Source organism: Anoplopoma fimbria, chromosome 18, assembly GCF_027596085.1.
Source record: "Anoplopoma fimbria isolate UVic2021 breed Golden Eagle Sablefish chromosome 18, Afim_UVic_2022, whole genome shotgun sequence".
Classification (NCBI taxonomy): Eukaryota; Metazoa; Chordata; class Actinopteri; order Perciformes; family Anoplopomatidae; genus Anoplopoma; species Anoplopoma fimbria.
This window is the reverse complement of record NC_072466.1, coordinates 18,096,897-18,123,216: the sequence shown is the minus strand read 5'-3', so window position 1 is coordinate 18,123,216 and position 26,320 is coordinate 18,096,897. Positions and strand designations below refer to the sequence as shown.

At 43.1% G+C, this 26,320-nt stretch overlaps 1 protein-coding gene across 6 annotated transcripts in view; it reads left to right on the top strand.

The window, feature by feature from the left end:
* The window catches only part of epha7 (eph receptor A7), an 83,238-nt gene that overhangs the window by 14,707 nt on the left and 42,211 nt on the right, over nt 1-26,320 (top strand). For all 6 annotated transcript variants that reach the window (XM_054618838.1, XM_054618837.1, XM_054618842.1 and 3 more), the window contains exons 4-5: nt 6,614-6,769; nt 16,548-16,883. In XM_054618838.1, coding sequence (XP_054474813.1) covers nt 6,614-6,769; nt 16,548-16,883 — 492 coding nt within the window. The remainder of the gene's footprint in view (nt 1-6,613; nt 6,770-16,547; nt 16,884-26,320) is intronic.

The following is a 26,320-nucleotide window of genomic DNA, read 5'->3' as shown; positions in this document are numbered from 1 at the left end:
GTATTTACTCATTGACTTTCTATACAATCAGAATTATTTTTGCAACCAGAGGATTTGATCCCCTGCTGGACATTAGAGGGAATGCCGATTTAAGACACCTCTGGATTTGCTCTACTTTTCAGAACCGGAGGTTGCCGCCTGGTTTACACAACATTTAACATTTGAGCATGGGCAAGTCGACCTGCCAGGAAGCAAAAACATGAGCTCCCTGGCCACCATTAACTAGATTTGTCCCGATACCAGTATCAGAAATACAGCCTGAAATGCTGGAGCACCAGCAGATAGAAACAATTTAGATATGGGAACATTTCAGATGATACACAGACTTGTTCAGAGGTATATGAAAGGGCCAAGTCAGCATTGGATGTATAGTTTCTGCAGACAAAGACAAAAGACATTGGGAGGAAACATACTCCTATAAACCACATGCGACAGGCTCCAGATCAGACCGGGCGTGTGTTGTAGAGTTGATATTTATAAAGACGTTTCCCTATCTTAGCGGCTATGATTTTTTTTTTTTTTTCATCAATAAGAAAATAAGCTGTTTCCTTTATCACGCTTGACCCGCTCCACCTGGCATTCATCAGCGGCGGGGGCCCTGCATGTCGGTCCTGTCGGCCGCTCTCCTCCCTCTGCCTCTTTTATCACTCTAATGGGGTGCTATCTCCAGGCCGCTCTCCCTGGGTCTCGGCCGGCCCCGCTCGGCTCCCCTTCCCGCGCGCATTCTTTCCACATCCATCCCGACACACGGGCGGATTTAACACATAATCAGGCCGGACGGGAGGGGCAGCAGCAGGAGTAGACAGGGGCCCTGACAGGACTCATCATGCTAGGACCGTGGAGACAGAAAAAGCCCACACTAGTCATTCGCACTCCGGCTCTGGCAGTCTGTTAAAAATCAAAAAAGGGAATCTCCCACGTTTCCCACACTGCAGCACTGTCGCACAGCAATATTGAGACAGATGGGGGGGGGAAACTCAATATCCCAGCTGCCCTGTTTGGACCAGCTAGAGTTATCCAGGCTCAGTAGTAATAAGGGTTGTGACCCTGATTGGATTTGTGGGTTGTAAGCTAGCGATGAAGCACGGTTTCCAGTTTCTGAATGGCGGCACCAATGCAACACTTTTTCTGACACTTTCCTTTCCAGGAAGGGTCCGCTTCTTCTGAAGACATACGCATACAGCCCCGAAATATATCCGACCACATGGACCACACGTCCGCCTATGCAGACACCCAGTGTAACAAGGACAGCTTGGTCAGAACGGGACTACAAATGTGATGCTGCATTCTTGATCTGGTTTGGTCAGATTCAACATTTTAGAGCTTCCGACACTTGATCATAACGTTGTTCTCCACATTTGACTTTACTAACCAGCTCTGACAAATACATAGAAAGCTAGAAAAAAAGCTACACAGAGAACGAATAGGGTCTTCCAGCAAAGTCACTAGATTAACTGAAAGAGAAACCGCCACCTCCCAGACAAGGGGGATAATTATTTTCTATTTTGGCCAGGAAGGGGATATGTCAGGCTGTCGCATAAGCACTCATTGCTCCCTCCCTCCTCCTCCTCCCTCCCTTCTCCTCCCTCTCTGTCCCTCACCCCCGGAGTGTCATGACACTGCCAAAGTGTGTGAGAAACTGGATGCAATTCAAGAATGTTAAGAAGGTCAGCTCGGAGAGGGGAAGAGAAATAAACCGATCTTAGAAAAATAGGGATTGTTTTTTGTCTTCTTTTTTTTGTCTATGTGTGTGTGTCTGCATGAGATAAGAAGGTCTTTATTTTATTCTCTATTCCAGTGTGTGTGTTTGTGTGTGTGTGTGTGTGTGTGTGTGTGTGTGTGTGTGTGTGTGTGTGTGTGTGTGTGTGTGTGTGTGTGCGCTGTGATTGAGACACCAAAGTCACAGGAGCGTTTGATTATGTCTGTCCCCGCTACTCCCAGGACCTCTCCTCTTCCTCCCTCTGTATAAAATTGCTGACTGCAGCTTGTCGTCCCCCCTCCACCCTCCCTCACCCACACCTCACTGAATCAAAGTGCTTGACCACTGGAAGGGAAATTACAGATGCTGGGCTCTGTAGCCTGCCGAGGAACTGGCTAGAATGTAAGACAACTTCTTTTTTTTCCTCTCTGCAAAACCTCAACCCCGCTTCTCCGAGGACTGACTAATTTCTCAGCGTCGTAAATAAGCCGACTGTTGTGTCTGCCGCTGAGCTTTTTCTTTTAAAGGACCAGTTTCAACGAGCGCAAACCATTAGTCTGCCTTTATCTGTGCCAGAAGAGGACCAGACTTGCGTAAATGGGCCCCTTTCTTTTTTTTTAACCCAAGAAGTCACTCTTGTACACTTCATCCTTACAAATGTAATTACACATTGGACTGTTAAGACCTCCAGTCAAAGTCAGTGGATGTAGTTTCGTACACTGTTTTAACATGTTTGTGTGTCAGCGTATGCCAGTAAGGTGTCAGTCATAGAAAGCCGCTGCATTAACAGACTTGGTTTGATCGCTTCGTAGATATTCCCCACTTAAAGGGAAAGTGTCGCTAAAGGGACGGTCCATAAAGAACCTCTCACCCACTATCATCGTCCCATCTCGGACTGAGGGTGTCTCTTCAGCGTCTGGTGCCAGGAACGGGAGAGACGCCAGCAGCGAGTCAGTGTGAGCCTGGACTGGAATGCCGGGATCAGGATGGCTGTGTTTGTACTTGTCACTCAATGCTCTGCCAGCGGTGGGGAGAGCTGCAGAAGCACTTAGTTGCCCCTTGTCATACAGGCATTAAATTTTTTTTTGAGGCCTCATTTGCCACCTTGTTGCTTCTGTAAACATTTCCGGGTGCCAAAACCCAGTTGGACGCGCTGATAAACGCATGGGTTTTTGCTGGGAAATATTAAGTGAAAAGCATGGAAAATGTACTGAGTTTTGCTGTAGCTAAAGGGCAAGTCCAGATTATTTGAACAGGGCTCTTAGGGCACACGGAAACAGTGTTATGGGGCAAGAAAACACCATCATAGAGGTTGTAAACAAGCCTAAAGTTATGTTAGCTCTGGTGCCGATACCGACCATTTTAAGCAGATTAGTATTGCTCACATTAAATGGTTTTCTCTTAGTTTCTGTCAATGTGCTGCCGAGAGCTGGCGATGTATAAAGCCACTGCTAATACCACGCCACTTCCCGCATTTGCTTTGTAAGAAATGCCTTTTGATACAAAGGTGGTAATTGGCCTCTAATGTGAAACTGTTCAAAATTATGAAATTATGATTTATGTTCAGCTAACATTTGTGACTACCTGCCCAGGGACTGCACAATTAGCTTCTGGGTTTATGGCTTAATCTGGTACAAAAGCATCTCTTGGTGTGAGAGTGATGCTTCTGTACATGGTCCATGTCCCTGATTAAAACTTAAAAGGGTATATTATTGTATTTTGACAGGCTCGGATTGTTATTAAAAGTGCCTGACATAATCATGGAAAGGACCTTACAATGAAATAAAACCATTTTTCTTTACCTTTCGGTTGACAGTCTGGTTATCAGTGGCAATACCAAGCAACTACATTTGACGTGAGGAGTTGCCCCATGTGATTATATTGGAAACACATTGTAAATACCAAAGTTACCCTTTAATTTAAAAAAAACTGCAAGATTGACGCCATAAAGTTTTTTCCTAGACCTAAATTTAGACATTTTCTACAGGAGGTTTGTTTTGAACAGTTGAATGGGAAAAATAGTTTTGTTACATGCTCAAAGTTTGATAAAGGAGAAGGCCTCAGTAAAAAATGAATTACATTTTTTAACAAAAGCCTTTGGCAGCTGGAGTTAAAAAACAAAACAAAAAAAAACTGAAAAACTGCTGTTCAGAACTTGATGAATAATTTATTGATTTATTTGTTTTATGCAGATGTATGATGTCTAAGGCTCTTAAATTTGGGGAGAAGGAGCACAGGTATTGATCAGTGAACGGTACTTTGAGTTTGGGTATTGGAATTGGTATTTAGGGAGAGAAAGCACATGTCTTATTAACATAAATACTGTTAAAGCTATGATGATAAGAGGTTATAAATTGGCGTTATCCAATAAAGTTAACTATAGATGTTCTCCCCTCCCCCGGCCTTCTGCTCGTCTTAATCCCAGGTTTGGATGCTCCTGTCTGCTGAAGTGGTGGTGGTCGTCGCATTGGGAGATAGCACAGCGGCCACCCAGCAGATGAGCTCTCAGAAACCCAACGGCAAACAGACACGCTGGCTTATCCGAATGTTTAAACACTTCTTTAACCTGCGGGAGAAAAGCCCTCCAGTGTCATCACCAACATCCACGGGGGGATTGTTTATACTCCGCATCAGATACGCGGCTTCCCTTCCCCATTTGTCAAAAAGCTATCGCTCATCAGACGTGAAACATGCGGCAAAAAGCAGCTCAATATGACGAGTAAGCACTCTCTGTGTATGTGTTTTTTCGCCCGGTCAGCATTCAAGATCCGCTTGCTCGCTCGCAGAGCCTCCTCACGGCTCTGTTTTCAATTAACGGCTCGGAAAGGTAAAGAAAGATTAGAGATAAAATCATGTCCTTTTTTTTTCTTTCACCCCTCATGAAAGGAAAAAAAAGATCTTGTTTCACGAGGCCGTGGCAGTGCGATAAATGGAGAATGACAGGGCTTTCATGTCCCTGAAACGGGGATACCCTGAGCCCCGGCCTCCTCTTCACACCGCTCTGGAAGTGGTACGACGAGAAAAAATTCAGATCCCTTTATCCCTCTTATTCCGGAACCTGACACATGTATTTCCCTGAAAAAAACTAAACGGAAATAAAGAAATAGCAGAACCCAGATCTGTAATGGGGTGGTTGGGGTATGTCAACTATTACTCATTTCCCCTTGCGGCTCATGAAAAATGCATTTTGGGTATAATTTGATAGTTTGTATGCAGAGCTATTCACAGAAGTATAGATTTCTTGCAGATTTGTTGAAGAAATCATGTGGCCTGGATTGCAGCCCCCTTTTATTTTTCTTCTTTTCGCCAGGCTGAGCTCGGTTTTGCACACACAGCCGGTCACTGCGGATTAGTCGACTCCGAGGCTAAAATAGCCAGACCCAGAATAGACATTTTACTCCATACAAATGCATGCAAGTTTCTACGAGTCAGTATTTTCTTGCCGTTTAAATTCCATCTTTTGTCGTTGCTCGCTGTCATGGGAGTCATTTGTAACTTAAGAGAAATGGTGGGTGGGTGAATAATTTTGTTATAAGTGTATGACAGCCTGAAAGTCTCCTGAAAGTTACGCTCCCAGGCAATGAAACTGCTTTGCCAATTATGGTTTGAGGAAAATGTATTTAGTCCTGGATTCATTTTGTTTTTGACATATAACAAATCTGGATGGATGGGTCAAACAAACACAGGACTTTCACCCAGGAGGCCGCTGTTCGTGTACCAAAAGGTCAATGTTCTCAAGGTCTCATTTAAGTTTACGTCTGTAACTCAAATAACTTAACCAACAAACTTATTATAAGCAGATCCATGATGTTTCACAAAACCCAACTAAGTAGTTTTGTTGCGGTTTTATTCTTTTTTTTTTTTTCATTTTACAACAAGTCTTTAAAACTGCAACCATAATCCGAAAGATAATACCTTTCCCCACACAAATGTAATTGCAGTTAAGCTGTGTGGGAGTGTCATGTTTTAGGAGACAGGGCTGCAGCGAAATGACTATCCCACCACACAGACAGCGCTGAGTCCTCCTTGATTAGTCATGTCAGTCCATCAGGTTTGTTTACCGTCTCGGTCGAAGGTAAAAAATGTTGAAATGATCCATGAGCTCATGCTCGATGTGTTAACGCTCATCTCCTCCGCTCCTCAGAAGAATGTTTCCTCTCAGAGATAGGACTTGTCATAAACAAGTCTGACCCCTCCACTGACCTGAGGATTCATTAGCCTCGTTATTCACCTTGAGAATGCCTACACGGGAGATTAGAGATGGGTTTTTTTTACGTTCTCAGTCTACTTGATAAAAGGCCCGAGGGAGGTAGGTGGAGACTGAAATACTGGCTGCTCCAAGATGCAAGTACAGGGGTTTGTTCTGTCATGCCCTCTTCTCTTCATGATGGGTGTTAAGGTGTGAAGTGACGACTCTACCAGGCTGTGTTTGCACAGGACTGAATTAAATATCACCTGGAGACGTTTGTCTGTGAATATAAACGCTTTGTGAACCTGGCTTTGCCGGGGTTTACTAAATAAAAACTGTGAGAATTCTAGGTTTCTGGTTAAGGGTTGGTGTAATAGATTTTTCTTTTTTTACATGCCAGCATGGCCATTTTAACCCATTACTGACTGCTTAGTTAACACATATCTTGGTCATTATTCCTCTTTGAACCAAATTCCTCTTTGAACCAAATTCAAGGGATCCGATGATCTGAAACTTGAATATAGGGATTTCAATTAAATTTATTTTGTTTAGCCGAAAATCACAAATCACAAATTTGCCTCAGAGGGCTTAACAAATTTCAGTATGCTAGGATTTGGGAGGAACTGACAATAACATGACAAATAAAACTGTCTGTGCAAAGAGGGTATGTTTCTTCTCTTTTCCTTGACCTCATCCTTTTGTTTATTGTTTTTTTCCTTCAACAGCATGCGGACGTGGTTTCTACAAGTCCTCCTCCCAGGACCTTCAGTGCTCTCGCTGTCCAGCGCACAGCTTCAACGACCGCGAGGGCTCCTGGCGCTGCGACTGCGAGGACGGTTACTACCGAGCGCTCTCTGACCCTCCATCTGTGGCCTGCACCAGTGAGTATCCGCCATGCCGTTGCTATGCAAACACAGCACTTGTTGGGATGTGAATTTAAACAGACGCACATGCAAGGCAAAAAAAAAAAAAAAAAAAAAAACTACACTCCAGAGCCCACGGCAGACCTGTTCCGTCAGTCCGCATTGGCCTCATGAAGGCCCCAGATGTGTTCTGTGGCAGTTCCTCTGCCTCCCAGCGTGTCATTATAATTATGTTTGCAGGCTTCCGTGTCTGTTTTCTGTCTTAGCTGGTTGCTAATGGTGAGAGAAGCAATTTGCCATTTCCCGTCTGAAAGATTGCAATTACAGTCAGCAGCGGCAGCGCCCTGCGTCTTCATTTGTCCTGGCCAGTGTTACGGTTATGTGACAGCCATTGATGGCTTATTTACACAGGCCGGGGGGGGGGGGAATTCGGTCTGAAAGGGGTGGGGCTGATTTGCTCCAAATCCATTCTGAAGCAAGTTTATTTCAAGGTGCTCCTGGAGTAGGGGTTTGTTTCTTTCCCTGTTGCCTTCAGCTACTGTGCAACAGGGAGTGTCACACCCCAGCGGGGCAATGTTAGCACTCTGCTTTATCTCTGGAGGTAAACAGCACCCCTAAACATAATCTCTGCACCTTATCTGTGTGCCAGCTTCATTCTACTGATAATGTATCACAAGACTCCTGGATATGGCCACAGGCTTCTGGCTGCTAAATACGAGCCCCTTCTTCTTTTTTTTTTTTTTTTTTTTTTTTTTCACATATCTATTGAGAACAAGCTCTGGTTAAATTAACATTTGCGGTGATTTTATTTGTAGCATTTTTATGTGGATGAGAAACAACAAAAACAGATATGCGTAAAGGGGAAAATCTGCATGCCCGGTTCTCATCCCGAGCAGTGCCGTTTTTTTTCGTTAAGTAGGCCAAGTAAGAATCTCTAATGTGTGTGTGTGTGTGTGTGTGTGTGTGTGTGTGTGTCAGAGAGAAACTGCTGGTGAGATATTGTGCAAATAGTAGAACGTCACCAGCGACGCCTTGACTTGTCTGGGCATTGAATTGGAGAATCAAAGACAGGATTACATGGATTGGAGTTTTGGATTTGATACTGTAAATATGACATATAAAAGGATTCCATGTCATTCATAGGGGTCTGTGAAGCAGCTCGTTTCTGCCAAACTCTTTCCATTTATTTTTAACCCATTGTCAGTGCACAGGTGTGTTCTTTGGTCATGAATTATTTGGCAGATGCCTCAGAAGTTTGCACTTTTTCTCAGATTCTTAGAATTCCGTTATTAGTTGGAAAAGTAATGTGTCTGCTGGGTGTAGGTTCATTAAAGTGAATACTACTATCGAGAAAAACACATTAAAACAGCGGGCAAAATAGAGGTTTGCAAGGAAAAATAGATCATTACTTGGATAAGAAAGTTTTCTCTCTCGTTGTTAATGAGCAACGGTTTTCTACAAGCATTATCTGTCATCGAAATATCAAGCTTCCATTTTGCATTTTAGCTGGCTGTTTTCCTCTCAATGTTTGCAAGATTTCGAAGAAATGTGCTCAGTATTTGGGTCTGTCTCTAACTGCTCCCTCAGCACATGAGCAAGTGGACTGTCTAGAGAGGCAGCCATTTTCTTTTTATATTTAGCTGCTGTGGGCTGGATTTACCACAAAAGTATAGTGAGTGATGGCACTCTATTTTTGCTAGTCATGTTTTGAGCATATAGAGTGTTCCTCTGGGAAACAGATATTCATCAAATGCTGCTATAATCACGTTTTGGTAATGTTCTTGCCATAGACTGTATAGAAGAGGTGGACATAGTCACATTGACTTCACCCATTTGGTTTGTGGACCTCAATATTTAGGCCTTGTGAGTTCTAAGTCTTTACCTGGGACATGACTCGGGACTTGCCTTTGTTGACTTGGTACTTGCCTGTCTAGACTCAGGACTTGTCATTCTTGTCTTAGAAATTGTCAGTCTTGACTTGAGACTTGTCAGTCTTGACTTGGGAATCGCCTGTTTTGACTTGGGAGTTGTCAGTCTTGACTCAAGATTTGTCAGTCTTTACTTGGGACTTGACTCGGGACTTGCCTTTGTTGACTTGGGACGTGTCAGTCCTGACTTGGGACTTGCCTTTCTTGACTCAGGACTCCTCTGTCATAACTTGGGATTTGTAAGTCTTGACTAGGGACATGTAAGTCTTATTTTGCGACTTGATGCGGGACTTGTCAGTCTTGACACAGGACTTGCCTGTCAAATGTAAGGACTTGACTTGGGACTTTAGTGCAAAGACTTGAGACTTACTTGCAGCACAATGACTCTGCCCCACCTCTCCCTTCATAGTATGTCACATGTTAGCATTTCTATGGTTGTATCTCGAATGTAAAAGAAGGAAACATAGCGTAGCTCAGCAGGAGATGTGTTTGTTTTCTGCTTGTGGTGAGATTCCTTTTGCTCTGAGTCAGACCTCCTAATGATGGTGTCTTTAAAGCAGCTGAAGTGGCATTATCCCGAAACAGTCACTTGTGGCTGCGCTGTCTGCTGTTGAGAAAGAACTTATGAAGAGACAAATAAGCCAGACAAGTAGGAACGTCTGATAGAAGAATTTGTAGAAATTGAAAATAAGTAGTGTCTGGTGAATGAATTCCGTGACCTCAATTTGAACACATAAACTTCTTAGAAAGGGCTCAGATTGGTATCCTGAACTCCATGCCCATCGCCGTCTGACACAAACAAGGACATAACTCAGGCTAAGCTAATTTGAGGCCGGCAAATGACCACAAACCACCAGTCTCTGTGTGTAGCGGGGAGGCAACCATACAGATCCTGTTCTAAAAGACAGGTCCATTACTCACTTCTCCAACCATCCTAATCAGCTGTTAACGCTTCACTCCAACATCCCACACAGGACTTAGGCATGCAGTAGAAAGTTCCCACTTCTTTCCTGTGTCCTCTGGCTATTCCCCTCTGGGTAATCACCTTGGCCAAGTAGCGTAGTAATTACTGAAGTTGCCTAATGCACACTTTCCATTATTCATTTTCATTAACTCTGGGTCTACACTTGATGACCCCATACCACTATATGTAAATATGTATTTTCAACTCTTATGAATAGCTTTGCTCTCCTCCTCAATCACCCGGCACAATTTTTTTTTTGCAGCCTTCCTGTACGTGCATTTCCTCATTCATCGCTGGATTAAGTCACTGTGACCAATAGTCAGTTTGATTTCCTTTTTTTTTCAAGCTTCATCCAGACCAGGAGTGAGTTGTAATTGAAAATGAATTTGCACTGCCTGAACAAATAGCATGATTGACAGATTTTTTTTTTCTTTTTAAATAGGAGTTTGTAAAGCCACCGTATCGTAGGCCTTAGCAAAACAGTGAGATGGATCTCTGGCACACAGAGATTAAGAAAGTGTCTATGTGGATTTGAGAGGAAATGAGACAAGATGTAATGTGGGGACATGTTAAGCCGAATCAACGCTGAATAAAGATGAGGGAGGAAGTTCCAAAAACATATAGCTCCAGATACATTGTTTCCCATGCAATGTGTCTGTAGACAGAGGGGGTGGAAGGATGAAAATGCGTTTGTTTTTTTCAGGACGTTTGTCTACGCCATTCATATGCAAAGTTGTGAGAATATTAGAGATATACGGGGGACGGCCATGGGGAGGCGTTTTCCCCAGAGGGCTACACACAGGCAGGAGTTGTTGACAGGTTGGGGAGTGGGCATCAATCACGCAACAGCTGCGAGTGGCGCTGGTGCAAGCTAGGGGGCTGAGAAGGGCAGTTGTGAGAAGTCGTCTCCTCTCAGCCCCCACCCCTTAAAAATGTGCCACCTCGACAAGTTGACGTCTGTTACAGGGTCCGTCCTGCCTAGAGTTGCTAGGGGACTGTGGAAGGGCTGCAGAATGTAGAGGGCTAGTGTTGCTACCAGATGTCTGAAGGCCCGGATTAACATAACCAAGAACTCAAGTTTAATACACAACGCCTTGTTTCGGGCATCCTGCTATACTTCCATTGCTGCGCCGTTGGGAGTAAAACCAACATTTCAGGGTGCATTCACTTTAGATAATGTGGCTCAACTGTTAGTTTGTTTACAACCTGTCTGATAGTGGGACTGCTTGAGTTTCTTGCCCCCGTCAGACCTTGCTGTAGCAACGTCGCAAAGCTCCCACATTTCAGCATATACTTCGGTCAGGGCTGGATGAACCAACAGCGAGGCCTCTGAGTAACACTGAGCTGTGCCCCCCCCCCCCTTCTTTGGTTATATTTTGATGGAAAGCAACTTCATTTAAATATATGTTCTATAAAAGCAATTTATCTTCAAACGATTGTTGGATGCTAAATCTACATTTTGACACAAGATCCTTCAACAAAACAGGACCTCATGAATATGTAGGTATTAAGACGGAGGTGTGGTAATGGTATGAAGTAGAAAGACTGCCCTTACTATATCACTTTATATTGTGCTTTAATGGACAGAGCAAATTAGCAACTGATCAAATTTCTACAAAGTAACTACCGCTCAAGTAAGTTGGAGCCCTGAGAGTATGCGAGGGTCCGCTGGTGCAAATAGTTGTGACCTCACAGTCCTGTCTGGACTTGTCCGTGCAACTCATCCAAGCAGAATAAACAGAACTACTACATGTTTGTCTTGTTTGCAGTTGTCAACAGCTGTCCATATACACTGTTGTTTTTGGGTGTACAAACTTAGATTTATTGATCCAGGCCTCCAGGCAGTTACTCACTATGCCCAGTAGAAGATTAAACCTTCCACCCATTATCTATATGCACTTAATCATTTTTTTCTTTAGTGAGAACAAAGTTGACTTTATATTAATGAAAGCTAAAACTAGAAAATAAGACCCATAATGTAATAAACCAAAGCAATCCTCTAAGATCAATGCTGGGGAAAGCACACAACGTATCACGAAAATGACCAAATCTGAAAGTCACGCTATCATTAACTTAGACGTTTTGATTGGAAACAATGGCGATTGAAACATAAAGCCTCTCTGTCCAGGTCCTGATCATGAACATGTAAATTCTATGTAAATTGCTGCATGAATTTGTTCCTCCTCATCATAATTACAAAAGGCTATGCAAATATGGTTTTGCAGCCACTTCAATCACAACAAGATTCTCAAATTCCACCCCATATAAGTCATCTAAGAGTTTATGTAAAAGCATCCTGCTCACAATTTGAATAATCACAGTGGTCATTATTCTAAGATTGTGTATTGTTTAAACACAGTCTTTGAATGCCTTCCTTTTACTTTTTTATTACTGTCCATGTGCCATCATGCTCTCTCCAGAGGCTGAAATGGAATTTTAGCTTGCACGAGCAGCAAATCTATGACTGAATTCAGCCTGGCACTGAAATGGTATTGAAATTCGGTTTATTACGACGACATCCGGAGGCCCTTCGGCTAAAACAGAACTTATTTGGGCTTCTTCTCTCCTGCGTGGCTTCCCTCACATGAGTCCTGCTGCGGCCGCATCATTAGAGGCTGGGTCACGGTGGGGGTGGGGTCACAACACACACATTTGTAGAGCCAGGATTACCTCATGGGCGATTTGAATGCCACTCACCCCTGCCGCCCCCATCCCCACCGCTCCCCAATTAGAGCAGAGCCGGCTAATAGGCTGTGGAGGGGTTAAGGCAACCCCCGAGCACCTCTCAAGGCAGATAAGCGCCGGATTCTTCTCTCCTAAGCTTGGATTTACTCAGGTCTCACAACTCTGCACAGAGTGGAGACGGGCTTTGAAACGTGACCTAAAGACGATCCGATGCCATACTATGTTTCTATATGGTAGATTATTAGATGTAGGGGATAGGTCTGTGCAGCCAAGGAATGTTTTCTCACCACCTTTACGCTCTGGAGCAATTTGGTCTGCTTCTAATTCTGCGCCACGTTGGCATGCAAATGATGCGGCAGGAGACCAAAACTGTGCATGCACGTGTTCCATATTTATGACGACAAAAAGACACAGCATTGGAAAGGGAAGCCAGCTAGTGATTGAGACATTTCAGGCTGTGGGGGCTAATCCGTGAAATGAAACCTGACTGGGTGGAGGGGTGAGAGAGCAGAGAACACGAAAAGATAAGACAGAGTGGGGGCAGTGAGAGACAGAGAGCAGGAAAAAAAAGTAGTAAAAAGAAGAGGAAGAGCGACAAGCCCTTGAGCTATAAGTATGAGCAGACAGACAGGCAGAGGAAGGCTCAGGCTGCAGCGCAAATCCGTGCTGTAGGTGAAGTGGGGGCAGAGTTTCATATCGCTAAAAGTCCAGACAGAGCATATTTTGAGTGATGCCAAGGCAGAGGAAGAAGAAAGAGAAGATGGGGATCAGTATCATTCTGAAAAGTGGTTAGTGTCATCTTACCACGTCACCATGTTATTAGTTTTTTTTACAGGTGTGTGAAGTTCTATGTAAGGTACGCATCAGAAAAACAGGGTTAGCGAACAGTCACATCCCGAAAATTGTCCACGCTGTCAAGAGTCATTTGTCCTAAGAATGAATGCCGATTGTAACCTTTCCTACTGAAAACAAAGCCAGATGTTAGCTGATGTTTATGGGTTTTTTTGTCCAGTGGGAACAATATACTTTCAGACAGTCTCCCCGCAAAAGTTCATTCATGGCGTTGTTCGTATAACGTTGCACAAATGACAAATGATTAAGAGAGCTTGAGAGAGAAGTTCAAAACCACTCTTAACTCTACTCTACACATATTAGGATTGTCTGTTACAAAACTTGTGGGACCTAGACTTGATGCTTCCACCCAAAAAGGGAGACCTCCATTACACCTTGCATTGAACTGCATTTTGTATCTGGATTTTATCTAGATATGATTTAACCTGTTTACATTTACACCTGGTAGGCTAATCAAATGTGTCTCCAGTGTCCACATTGAGCTGTGATTGAGCTCTGATCGTTCTTTTGAGCTCAAAGAGGTGAATGGTTCAAGTGAGTGAACCCAACCAGGTATGAGAGCCAGTCCGCATTGCCTGATCCGCAAAAAATATGCGTTAATCAAACCCCCGTACCCGACCCGTCAACAAACAACTTTACATGGTAGCACAAATTACCTTGCTGATTTGTCACTTTTTGACCCACTCGCCCAGAACCCTTGATTAACTTCTAGTAGTCCCGGCTAAGCTTCCAAATCTGTCCAACCCCGCACATCACATCCACTAGCGATCACAGAGGCCTAGCTGTTATAGGCCATGTGGATTGATAGGATTAGAGTCCACCCTCAAAGCATTTTGGGTGCATTTACACCTGCACTTTCATGTGATCAAGAACTATCCGATTGCAACCCAATCACCCAAAACGCATTTTAATGCGAGGTGTCAAATGGGAAAAGAGTATTGGATGTAAGGTGTTCTGACAAGCATCCCGTTTGAAGCATACTTTAGGAGGAAGAAACCCTTCAAGGTGGTGTGCACCTGAAAAAAAACAAGAGGTCACACAGATCCAGGGTCAGTCCAATCTCATTTCCTTTCGCCTCTTGTTGCCGAGATATCGCCGCTTTGATCTGTGGCACCTGGGACCCAAACGAGAGTGGCACGGGCGGAATGAGATGTTATCATCCGTGGCCATGGAAATGTGGGGATAAAAGATCCAGACCGGGAAGGTGCGCGTGCACATGTGCGTGGGTGTCCCGAGTGCAGATGGCCCACCCTCCCTTTTGTCTGCCGGGAAGATTGAGAGCGCGGGGTCGGTTGTCAGTGCCAGGGCTGAATTCGAGTGGCGCTTTCAGCAGTCACTCCTCTCCGCTTCACCTGCCACAGGTGGCTCTTTCATCTTCCCAGTCCACAGTCTGTTATCTCGCCCGATAATCATGAATATGGATGTCTCCCGTTGAGCCCTCCGTTCTAAAGGGTGGAACAGGGAAAAACAACCTAAGTGCTGTATTAATGAGCCTGGATATTGTGGTAGCAGTTTTTGGGCTTGGTGCATATGCATGACCCATTTTCTTAAGTTAATGTGACAAATTGAACGAGTGGTGCAGGCCCTCCCCCAGATTCGCTCTAAGAAGTATTTCCTGAGAAAAGCAGAGCGGTTTTTAAACCTCCCAGAGAGCAGAACGAAGATGTTTTCAGCGCATTCATAAACAAAGAATACAAGTCATATAATCTTTACTGTGTTCGGGGGGAGTTAATTCATATCAACATCTGGGGCCATAAAAGCTAACAGCCTGGAATTTGAAAGATGAAAGCAGCAATTTGTTATTCATTGTTTTACGAGACGAGCTAATCTCTTTGCAGTTACGTGAACATTTACAGGCAAAGGCTTTGTGGTCCCATGCACTTACGATGGCGCAGAGCTAGTCGTTACTGTGTGTCAAGTGAAACTCTATACGGCAGTTACAGGGCGGTGATAATCCAGGTTTAAATCTTGTTCATAAATCCTGTGGGCGAGTCAGTCTTTGAGTCTTTTTTTGGAGGACGTTAACTTTAAGTGTCCTGCTGTCTGTATGATATAGCTCTCCAAGGCAACCCTGTAAAGCCATAATCTCCTGCCGTGTTAGCTGTATATTTTTGGAGAATAGGGAGACTTAGGGAGGGACGATGCTTTCCCCCATGAAACAGCATCTCAATCATTTGCATAGCAGCTGCAGATTTGATGCTGCAAACAATTGGTATGTAAACAAAGCCCTAAGTCCATCTGGATGAATCAGCAGCTATGTTTGCATGCATGAGTAAAAAAAAAATCAGGTTGTTTCCAAAATGCTCCATTCAGCTCTATGGAGCTCTTAAGCATCCGTCGGCAATTCTTTTTATAAAACATATATATATATATTTGGAACCCATTGGCTATCTGCTTAGCACCAAACAGCAAAAAAAAACTTTATTAATCAGGTGGCACAGAACATAACTGCAAGTCAAAGCTTACATATTGCCATTTCTGCTCCGTTTCCACTGAATGTGTACTGCAAAAGAACAGATATGAGTAGCGTTGAAATGTTGTGTCAAATGAAGCAGCGTTTACTGATTGGTTTGATTTGATTTAATCGAAATTTAACTGGATTTGAGAATGTTAGTTAGGAACTTAAGGAATTGAGGTCCGCTAATAACTGTCAAGTTACATTTACAAGAGCTGCTAGTAAGACATAATTTTCTTAATAAAGCAGCCTCAAGTAGAACTACGTATATGTCACGCTGCCTAATTATTGCAGCTTTTGCTCTGCTAGCAGCTAGATAAAGTGAGGATCAGTGCTCATGCATGATTACGACAGCATGTGGCTGGTACTGTATGTGAGTCATCATGGCAGAATGTGGGGGGCGTTTTGACATTTGGTAACTAATTTTTATAATTTTAAGTAAGAAGACAACAAACTCACTATGATAAGTTTCTGAGTGTGATAACTAGCTAGTTTAAGTGGGCCTGACTTGAAACTGGAAAACCCCCCTACATCTAAAATGTCATAAGCAATTCAATATGACAAAGGAAACTGACATTGCGCTGCTTTGCACGAACTCTACTATAAAATGAATCCACCTTTGAAACTCTGGGCTCCACTCCTTTATTTCACAACCCTCCAACACTGACCTTGTGCCTGCCAGAGCTGACTTATTTCCAGTGTAGGCTACCTGTACTAGTCTTATTATAATTGAGTGTCAGTGTTTGGCTCTAGGGCTGGAGCTGGCATGTCCTGTAGTGTGTGTGTTTTTTTTTCCTTTTCTTTCTCAGAGCACAGTGAAAGAAAAGATTCAGTCATTGCACACTGTTGGCTGTCACTTTCCTTGGCACTCAGTTGTTTAATTCTGGCTTCCTCCGTGTCCACCTCTGACAGGACCTCCCTCCGCGCCACAGAACCTGGTCTACAACATCAACCAGACCACCGTCAGCCTGGAGTGGAGCCTGCCGGCTGACACGGGCGGCCGCAACGACGTCACCTACAGGGTCATATGCCGACGCTGCAGCTGGGAACCCGAGGAGTGTGTCCCGTGTGGGCCGAATGTGGGATACTCTCCTGCGCAGTCGGGATTAGTGGACACATACGTGAGCATCGTGGATCTGCTCGCCCACGCCAACTACACTTTTGAGGTGGAGGCTGTCAACGGGGTGTCGGACCTGAGCCGCACGCAAAGGCTGTTTGCGGCTGTCAGCATTGCTACCGGACAAGCAGGTAAGGGCTCCTACGTAAAACTAAATAGCACATTGTAACATTGTAATGTTAAAGCAGACCAACAGTGTCTGGAAACCAGAATTGTTACAGCACTTAACCCGCCATAAAAGTGCAAATATTTGTTTACACATCTCTTTTGTTGTTGTTGAACGTAATTTTTTATAGAGAGATTGGGATTGATCTCTTTGTATGACTCGCATAAAGAAATTGATGTACCACACTTTTCCCAAATGTTTCTCCTGAAGCTGGAGTTGGAAATGTTTGGCTCAAACCACTCTGTGCACAGTTCACCCTTGGAGCTGAGCAGGCATTAGTTGATTGACAGTTTAATTTTGGAAACATCTCATATGCAAACTACGGTAATGATTCCCCATTAGCATTAATGACCATAGTCTGATATTATCCAGTAATATATCCACTATGCGTATTAGCCAGATTAATTTCACGTGTGTATCAGCAATACAGTAGCCAACATTATTAGCTTAGAAACGATGCAGACTCCCAGCGGTACCCAAAGAGCTGTATTTGCAGTGCGGTCTCAGGGGAATGCAGCTTAATTAAAATGCTATATTTTGTGGTGACAAACTCTTAAGCCCCTTTTTTTATTCATTATTTCTATGGATCCACCCAACAAGATTTCTCTTTCATGCTCGAGCATCCATGAAACACAGTTGGCCCAAACGAGTGCTCTGACTGTGGTGATTAAAAGAAGAGAACTGAAGCTCGAGCTGAATATATAACCTCTGTCTCTCTGTCCATTCAAATTCATGTCATTGTTTCAATGTTAAATTAAGCTGCTCACCTGCCATACATCTGCAGAAGCTGTGGTTTGCAACCAAAAATAGTTTACTAAACATGATATATCAGTCTACTAGATGTTTGCATTGGTGAAGAGATACAGAAAGAATGGTGCATTTTAATGAATGGATGTGTGTTGGATGCGGTGTCTGGGATGATGCATTTTGCCGTGCTCTGTTCGTGACATAGACACGCGCTGGAAGGTGCCGAGGGTTTGCCTGGCCAAGGACATGACGATTATGGGGAAGAGGGCAACCTGCAGGGAAAAAAAGACAGAAAAAAAACAATTAACACACGCTCTTTGAGAGTCACTCATGATTATACATGGCACGTTGACAACAGACAATTACTCAGCTAACCCGGCGGAATATTTAGCCATTAGCTGTTGTGAAGGCAAGCGGCGTTCTTGGCCAAGATGGTGTCATGTTTATTATTTTGAGTAAGAGCTATAACACTGTAATCAGTGTAATTGGTCAGCATGGACAAAGACAGCTGATGATTCTGTTTGCTAATTCCATTAACTTTTGATATCCAAATTTTTTTGCCAATCAATATTTGTAAATGTGACCTTTTTCTTTTTAAGAAAAACATGCCTTGGCTTTTTGGGGTATTTGGGCGGACTAGTCTCTGAAGCACTCTTTAGGCCATGATACTTAAACACCTCTTTGAAACCCGGACTAATCATGTTCCTTCTGAGTTCTTGAGGGCAAGTCCGCCAACTCCATCCGTTCAATGGACGAGTGATACCTTTAAAGCAGTTGTTCGCACTTGTACTCACAAGTTTTAATCACATTGTGCTCACCTCTGTATGGAATTTATTGGTGATAATAAACTATTCCCCATTTCCCCTTCCTCCATCAAGGACACCTGGGGGTCTAAAATTACAGAAGATGGCAGTTGCTGAGTTCTGAGAAAGCAGCCAAAGCTCTGCAAGCTTCGGCTGAGATGCAAGTCAATAGTTGGCAATCAGTTGATATTGACGGCCGTGTGACGCGTCTCTCTTGTTTCCCTTCTCGGGTGGACATTAGCTCCACACTGCCGGGCTCATTGTCCTGATCGCCGGACCCTCACTGCGTCCAACGCTCTTTAGGCTGTTAGGAAACGCTCCAGCGGTTCGTAATTGGAACGCCGGAGCTTCCTAAAACAATCGGCCCTTCCTGAGCGAGGGTGCAGGACCACTCAATAAGAGAATGACTGCATTATTAAAGCTTTTATGGCTCTTCATTCAGAATTGATTACCCTTTTCTCGTGGCGAGGTGCCGCAGCCCCATAGTGCAGAGAGAACCTTAAAAATAGAAGAGAAGCTCCCACATCTCCACCTCCTGCATGGTAATCGCGTGCATGGGCCACGTAGCTCGGGACTGGAGGGGATGAACGCGCGAGTGTGTGAATGCAGATGGCGATCCATCTGATGAGGAATTCACACCTCCCCTAATTACACCAAAGGCGAGGCGAGGCTGGAGCTGCAACACGAGGTGCTGAGTGCTTATTGTTCCCAGAAACCTAATTACCTCTCAGCTCCGTCTTAAATGAGTTTAAGTGGAGGCTGTGAGTTCATAAGCTTGATTTTCTCCAGCTCCGTCCTCGCGGCGGTTCAATAGAGATTTTTTTTTTCTTTTTCGAGTCATGTTGAGGATTTTCGCCGTCTTCGCCAACGCCGTACGCTGGAACTTATGAGCGCGTTTCAATCAGCAATCCATTGTGAGTCGACAGCGCAGCACAGCCGCCCCTCGGAGGCCCTCCATGCCTTAGCTTTCCTCAAGCGCACTCGTAAACAGGGCCTTTTGTTCATCCAGCACACTTGCGAGCGGGCACTGCTCATAGAGTACGCGTTAATATTTATTCAAGCGGATGTTCACATCTCTGAGCCAGGAAAATCGCTGTGGAGAAGGGCACAGAAAGAGGATTCGAAATGGGTTGTGGGAAAGGCTACAGGACCCTTGTGTGTGTGTGAATGTGTGTGTACACAGTCAGTCAAATGGGGTTTAGGTGCGATTGGCAAGAGGTATAAACAATATAATGGGAGAAAAGAAGAGCCTGTGGAATTTGATTTTAATGTTTACTGCTTGTGTTAGCCATCAGCACAAAGCCTGTTACACTCAGATAGCAAATTGTACAATAGTTGAGCTGTGCGCTGATGTATCCACAGGCTCTACGGGTGAGTCAGAGCAGAAAAAAGCGGGTGTGACACAGCCAATGGATTATTTAGACTATGGCGAGTTTCTACCAGAAATTGCCTCAGAATGCCTGGGTTGTCATTCCGAAACATTTAAGGAAATTAAAGACATAATTCCCAAATTCTGACCCCTCTTGGTGCAAAGCCCCTTACAATGCCTGCACAGTATTTTGCACCTACCACACAAGAGGGAGCAAAGAAGAGTGTTTTGTGTTTTCCACTGATTTCTTAAAGAGCGACTTAAAGGGGAACTATGCCCATACTTAACCCTTTACTGGCATACCAAATAGCATGGTAGTATTGGCATTGGAACACAAAGTTCCCTGTAAACATGGTCTAGTGGAAACCCAAAGTATGAACCTGAAAATGAACCTGGTATGTTGCCTTTAAATCAGGGTGTGTTTCAGAAAGTCCCTACATTTTTATAATTATATCCTTTTTCCACAGCATTAGCATGTTTATTTTTTTAAACAGAAGACGTTCTAAAAATAGGTGATAGCCTCCTTTCCCATTGCCAGTAGTAATGTTACGGTGGTTACTTCTTTTATATATCTGTTCATTATTCAATCTTGATTTCAAATTCTAAAACCAGAGTTGGTGATTGTTGGAAAGGTAGAAAGACTTGCGAAGATGGTTTTGATGAATTGTATTTTATTACTTTTAATGAAGTGCGTTTTTTCTGACATCGAGTAAAGTTACTGTCGTCCTAATGGAGTCTGGTGGCTTTTAGGAGAGCATATTAAAAGTATATTTTGTAGTTTAATAAGTGATTCCAATTGTCCAAATCCCTGTTGATTTTATTTATTATAAATGAACCCAGACTTAAGTCCCATACAATCACAGCAGAAAAGTGCCTAAAATTAGCGCTTCCACCTTGGCATCCTGTTTCCATCAATAGGGATCAGAGCTGGAGCCGATAAATACCTGTGACTACAGAGTCATTTGTCCCCAGGAATGAATGCTGGGTGTAACCTTTCCCACTGAATACAAAAGCACAATGTTAGTGTGTGTTTGTGGCAGGGCTTTTTCCCAGTGAGAAAAGGGCTATAGAGGAATCTCAAAATCAGCGAACACTGTTATCTTTTCTGCTTCTTTCTAGCCATCCTTAGCTACATTTGTTTTGCAACACTGTGAATGCAAAATGATGTTAGACTGCAGTCCCCCTCAAGTTCAAACCTAATTAAACATTCAAAGAGAACAACAGGCTATTCCCTTTAGTACAATATCTCAATGCAAAGGAGAGGGGGGGGGGAGCATTGAGGCACACAAGAATGTGAGCAAACATTTTTTACTTTGATCGAAAAAATCCTCTGTGCCCTTGCATTGAAGAGAAGCAAACATTCACGTTTGGTTTTGGCTGCTTCAGTCAATATCTGCGTCGCCGTCCTCCAGCAGTTAAGTGTCTGGAGTTCAGAAAAGATGATAGCAAGAGTTTCTTGCATGATCTGATAATTCCCTACCACTGCAAGAGAGGAGCAATGATCATTTAAATAATAAATGTTGGGTTGGGTGCAAATTGACACCCCAGCTCCCCACTTGTAATCTATACGGTCACGTTATTGACACTTAATCATCACTAAATGGATATTGTTCAGTGCATTTGTGAAAGTAACACTTGGGGAACAATAAGGCCATTGATTTATCCCTTTTTGTGTTCTAATCTGCCATGGTGGCCTTAAACAGAAGGATTGATTGATTCTGAGCAGTCCCCTCTGACCAGTGCCAGCCAGTGTAATTTTCTAGTTAAGCGGATCCTCCTTTGTAGCATTTGTCCCCGGTTTTACGTTACCTGGGAGCCCATTCTTCTCACCCCCCCCTCACCGAATGCTCCACATGCTCGCAGTAATTTGATGAGAGCTGGGCAAAGCGGCGAGATTCAACAGCTGCAATAAAACTGTGGTGGTCTCAGAGCAGCAGCTCGGAGCACTTAACCTGTAGCTTTTCTGTAAATGCCTCCTGATTTGTCTGTCACCCAATCCGTCAGCAATGAATAATTTTCATGGAAGGTGCACTTTAATTACTTTCCCATTTAAATGGCATTATCGTGGCCTATCTAGGTAATTAATCTCACCAAGTATCCTGTTTCAGCCTTTTATTGCAGGCAGACGAGCTCCCTAAATCCCCCCCGAATCTGCCATGCTTGAATGGGCCCTCCCTCATAGAAGCTGGTGTTGCCTCTTTCCCCTTCACTTGGTCCCCTATCGCAGCCGTTGGACAGTCCTTTCTCTCTGTGCAGGCAGCCTGTCAGAGCAACGGGCCGTTTCGCCGCCTTGGAAAAGGACACAGGCAGACACATCTGTGCGGTGCTGTAGTCAAGAATAGGCATCGCAACTAGTGCCGGTTTAGAGGGCTGATGGCTGCAGATATCTTGTGTTGTTATTCAGGACTGGTTTTTCTGCTTGCCTACAAATTGTATGACAAGATTCAAACCAGCAATGAGTGTTTCTCAATGACTAACAAGTATTGTGGGTGTATAACAGCTTGATATATCTTATTCCTCTGTGCCTCAGAGCTCCATTGTTGTCCAAAAATTATTGAAAACATAAATTGCACAGGGTGAAATGTGGAACGCACACATGCAGTGTAGTTTATTTTGACTCAATCCCACATACACCGTCCTGCTGCTGGAAATACAGAAAAATAAGTGTGGATTAATAAACCGTTGAAAATAAGTAATGTACTCTTTGAAATAAAGGTATTAACTATTACCAGATAAGGTTCCCAAGCCTTGCCTCATTGGAGAACCCTTGTTGGTGCTTGGAAGAACCTTTTAAAAAATGTTCCACCTGGAACATTAAGGGGTATACTTAATGTTCTTTTTTTTCATGGGTTTCATCCAGAAAACATGTGGGGGTTCTACCGAGAACTTTTCTATATTCCAAAGGTTTCATCTAGAACTAACCCAAGGGTTCTACTGAGAACCTTTTAATAATTCCAAGGTATTCATATAGAACCAAGCCATTGACTTCTACAAATAACTTTTTTTTATTCCAAGTGTTTCCTCTTGAACCAACCCAAGGGGTTTTACCAAGAACCCTTTTTATATTCCAAATGTTTCATCTAGAACCCACCCAGGGGGTTCTACCAAGAACCCTTTCATATTTCTAGGGTTTCATCTCAAACCAACCCATGGCGTTCTACCAAGAACCTTTTTTTATATTACAAGAGTTTCATCTAGAGCTAGAATTCCCCACGTAAAGATACAAGAGAACCTGAAAACATACCGTTGGCGTCATTGTCACTAGGCGTGAGGGTGAGTGTGACCAAAATGAATGCCCATCTCCTGAACGCTCTGTCCATACATGTGAGGACATTTCAAATGTATTATAAACAGAACTGCATGTTCATCTGCTGTCTTTGCCACTGATTCTTTTTTGGAGCGAGGTAAAATAAATTCAGTTGAATTCAAAAGAATCAATAAAAAACAAATAAATCTCGTTTAACATCTCAGCAATATAATAAATAATATTTCCAGAGCTTTTGGGGGATCACAGAGATGTAGATGCAGCCTGCAACATGCATGTTAACATTACAGAGAAAAAAAGGGGGAGTCAGCATCCAGTTGTTGAACAAAGGAAAACCAAGACATCAGCAAAAAGTGTCTTAAGATTGAATACGTGTTGTTCGGACACACACAGAAATAGCCTCATTTCTTTGTTCTTTTGTACCAGCAGCTGAATACCAGGTAGTCCTACTGGCTGGGCAACCACAATATTCCCTGAAATATCATGTTAAAGGAATGGGAAGAGGTTTTACTTTGACACTTACTCGTTTTTTGGTGGATTATTTTTGTCTGTTTCAGCAGAAACTCTGTCTCCATCCCTGTCTGTCTGGGTTTGGATGCAGTGTTATTAATTTGGAACATTTGCAGGGAGCGATATTATTTCCTTCTGAAAGCTGTCTGAAAAGTTGCAACATTCTGATGTTTTGGCCCCAGTTGGGAATATGTGGAAGTTTAAAAAGAGAACACTGATTCACATTCAGCTTCGTCCTATAGGCTGGGTTCCCCCGGAGCAGACACAAGACACGGCTTTAATTATTCAGACCTGTGCGAGGCAGCAGAAAGAGATTGAGGCAATGTTGTTGGGGTTTTTTTCTCTGGCAGTCAATCTGCTGTTTACCTTCCCCACAGAAACTCAGTTTTTCAGTCAGACCCTCACCTTTCTGGAATCACTTATTTTTCTCTCACAGACGTCAGCCGCTCGCATTTATCAGCAGACACATTTGACAACTCATTTTTCTTCATTTTATTTGCAGAAGTTGGCCACTAAACAAGTTTCCCCGAGCATTGTTGCACTCATCAACGTTTTGGGGGATATTAAATTTGCCTGTGTGTATTTTTCCGATATGTTAAACCCTTGTGTAAACAAACAAAGATATCTGTGCAAAGCAAGAAGCAGGAAGCTCGGGAATTGATATGTTTGACTAGACACGCACATGTTTACATGTTGGCGGCAGTCTGGCCCAGTGGTTGGAGTGACAGTCAACTGAGGTGGAGGTTCACCTCACAGTGCGGTCTGTTGAAGTGTCCTTATGCAAGACACACAACTGATAATCTGCTCTGTCACTCCTGGGCGAAATTATCATCCAAATGCCTTAAATGTGCAATGTTAAGAAAGCGTCAGCCAGGCTCAGATTATTATGATCCTCTATCACCAAATCTGTCTATAAAGAAGCTGCTCTGAGGTCTGGAAATACTCCATGCCAGTGCTTCTGAAACGCTTGCAAGACTGCAGCAGCTGAACAGGCTGTGGCTGGGGTAGGTACAGGCTATTAGTATCCTTTGGGCTCTTCGCAGGCACCTCTTGTCATCAATATCACCTATGCTTGGTAGAGGTGTACCAATGATGTTTTGGGCGGTTTTAATCACCCACTGTAGACCCGTCCTGTCCTTGGCCGTGCCACATCCAAGCCAGTTTGTAATGTCTCCAGTCAGTATGCGTTCTATTGAAAAAACAATACTTTTAAGTATTGTTTTTTTCTCAGACTCTGAGCCAGAAATCTTTAAAAATGTCAGTAGCACTCACATACAAACTTTCCAGGTTCATTCCGCTTTATATTCTGAAGATTCTCACACATATCATTCAAAGTCTGATTGGCAGAACATTTTATTCCTAAAACAAAATGGATTTTCATGACAGTTAACAGTATTTTCTGATTCATTTTGTGATAGAGAGATTTCTGCTGTATAAACCTTTGATGCTTACATGTCAACAAAATGCAACAACAATTTAAACCTGGCTGTATCCAATGTTCAGATTTCTGGCTCACGAAATATAAGCACATATTTAATAAGATAATGCCTCATTTGCATATCTAGACTTTCAGAAAGATTCCAATAAAAAAAAAAAAGCATAGACAATTTAATTGCTTTCATATCTGTACTCAACTAGGACGTTTCATGGTTATATATATATATATTAGGGCTGGGCAAGTTAACACGTTATTATTGCGTTAACGCATTAATTAATTAACGCCGACAATTATTTTATTGCGCATTAACGCAGTTTTAAAAAAAATATTATTATTATTTTGAAAGTCCGTTGCTCACTGGCTCTGAATACACATACAGATAAACCATGGGTCACAGGAGGGGTGGGATGTTGATCAGTATTGGCGGAAGATGTCGGTCTGAGGAACGTTCTTAGGATCGCAACGAATGACGGCACGTATGAGCCTCCCTCAAGACGCACCATCACAAGAACAATACACGAGTTGTATGAAAAGGAGAGGACTACAAAAGCGACGGCGTTAGAACGTGCACCAACTGTTGCTCTCACTGGAGACTACTGGACATCGCTGGGTAACCATAATTACCTCGGAGTTACAGTGCATTATATTGATGAACAGTGGGAGCCGTATTCACATGCTCTGACTAATGAAAACAGAAGACAGACATTTTGCTGAAACGTGCGCGAAACATTTTATTCATGTTGCACAGCAGTGGAACGTTTCAAATAAAGTCAGCACACTTAGCACAGATAGTGCAAGAAAACGTTAATGCCCTGGCAGTGGCAAATAGCTTTGGTTTTATATTTGATTTGATTACATTAATGTTTAAGTTGAGATTTACAAGAAATATTTGAACTGCTACTGTGTAAAGGGAATACTGCTGTTAAAAAGCACCTTATTTGTTTAAAGTGTTTGCAAACCAAATGTTATTGCACTTTTGTTCATATAGCAGTACTTTTAAACTAAAAGTGCGCAACACACTACTTTTGAATACTTTTGAATTCATTATTAATTCTGCGATTAATCGCAGAAAATCATGCGATTAATCTCGATTAAAAATTGTAATCGTTGCCCAGCACTAATATATATATATATATATATATATATATATATATATATTAGTTGTTTTTGTTTCTAGTCACCTGGGGTGGCTCCCCTTAGAGGGCCAGTTGGCTTAAATCAGAAAGAAACCATGAAGATAGTTTTGGTTTTCCATTTATGAGCGTTAGAG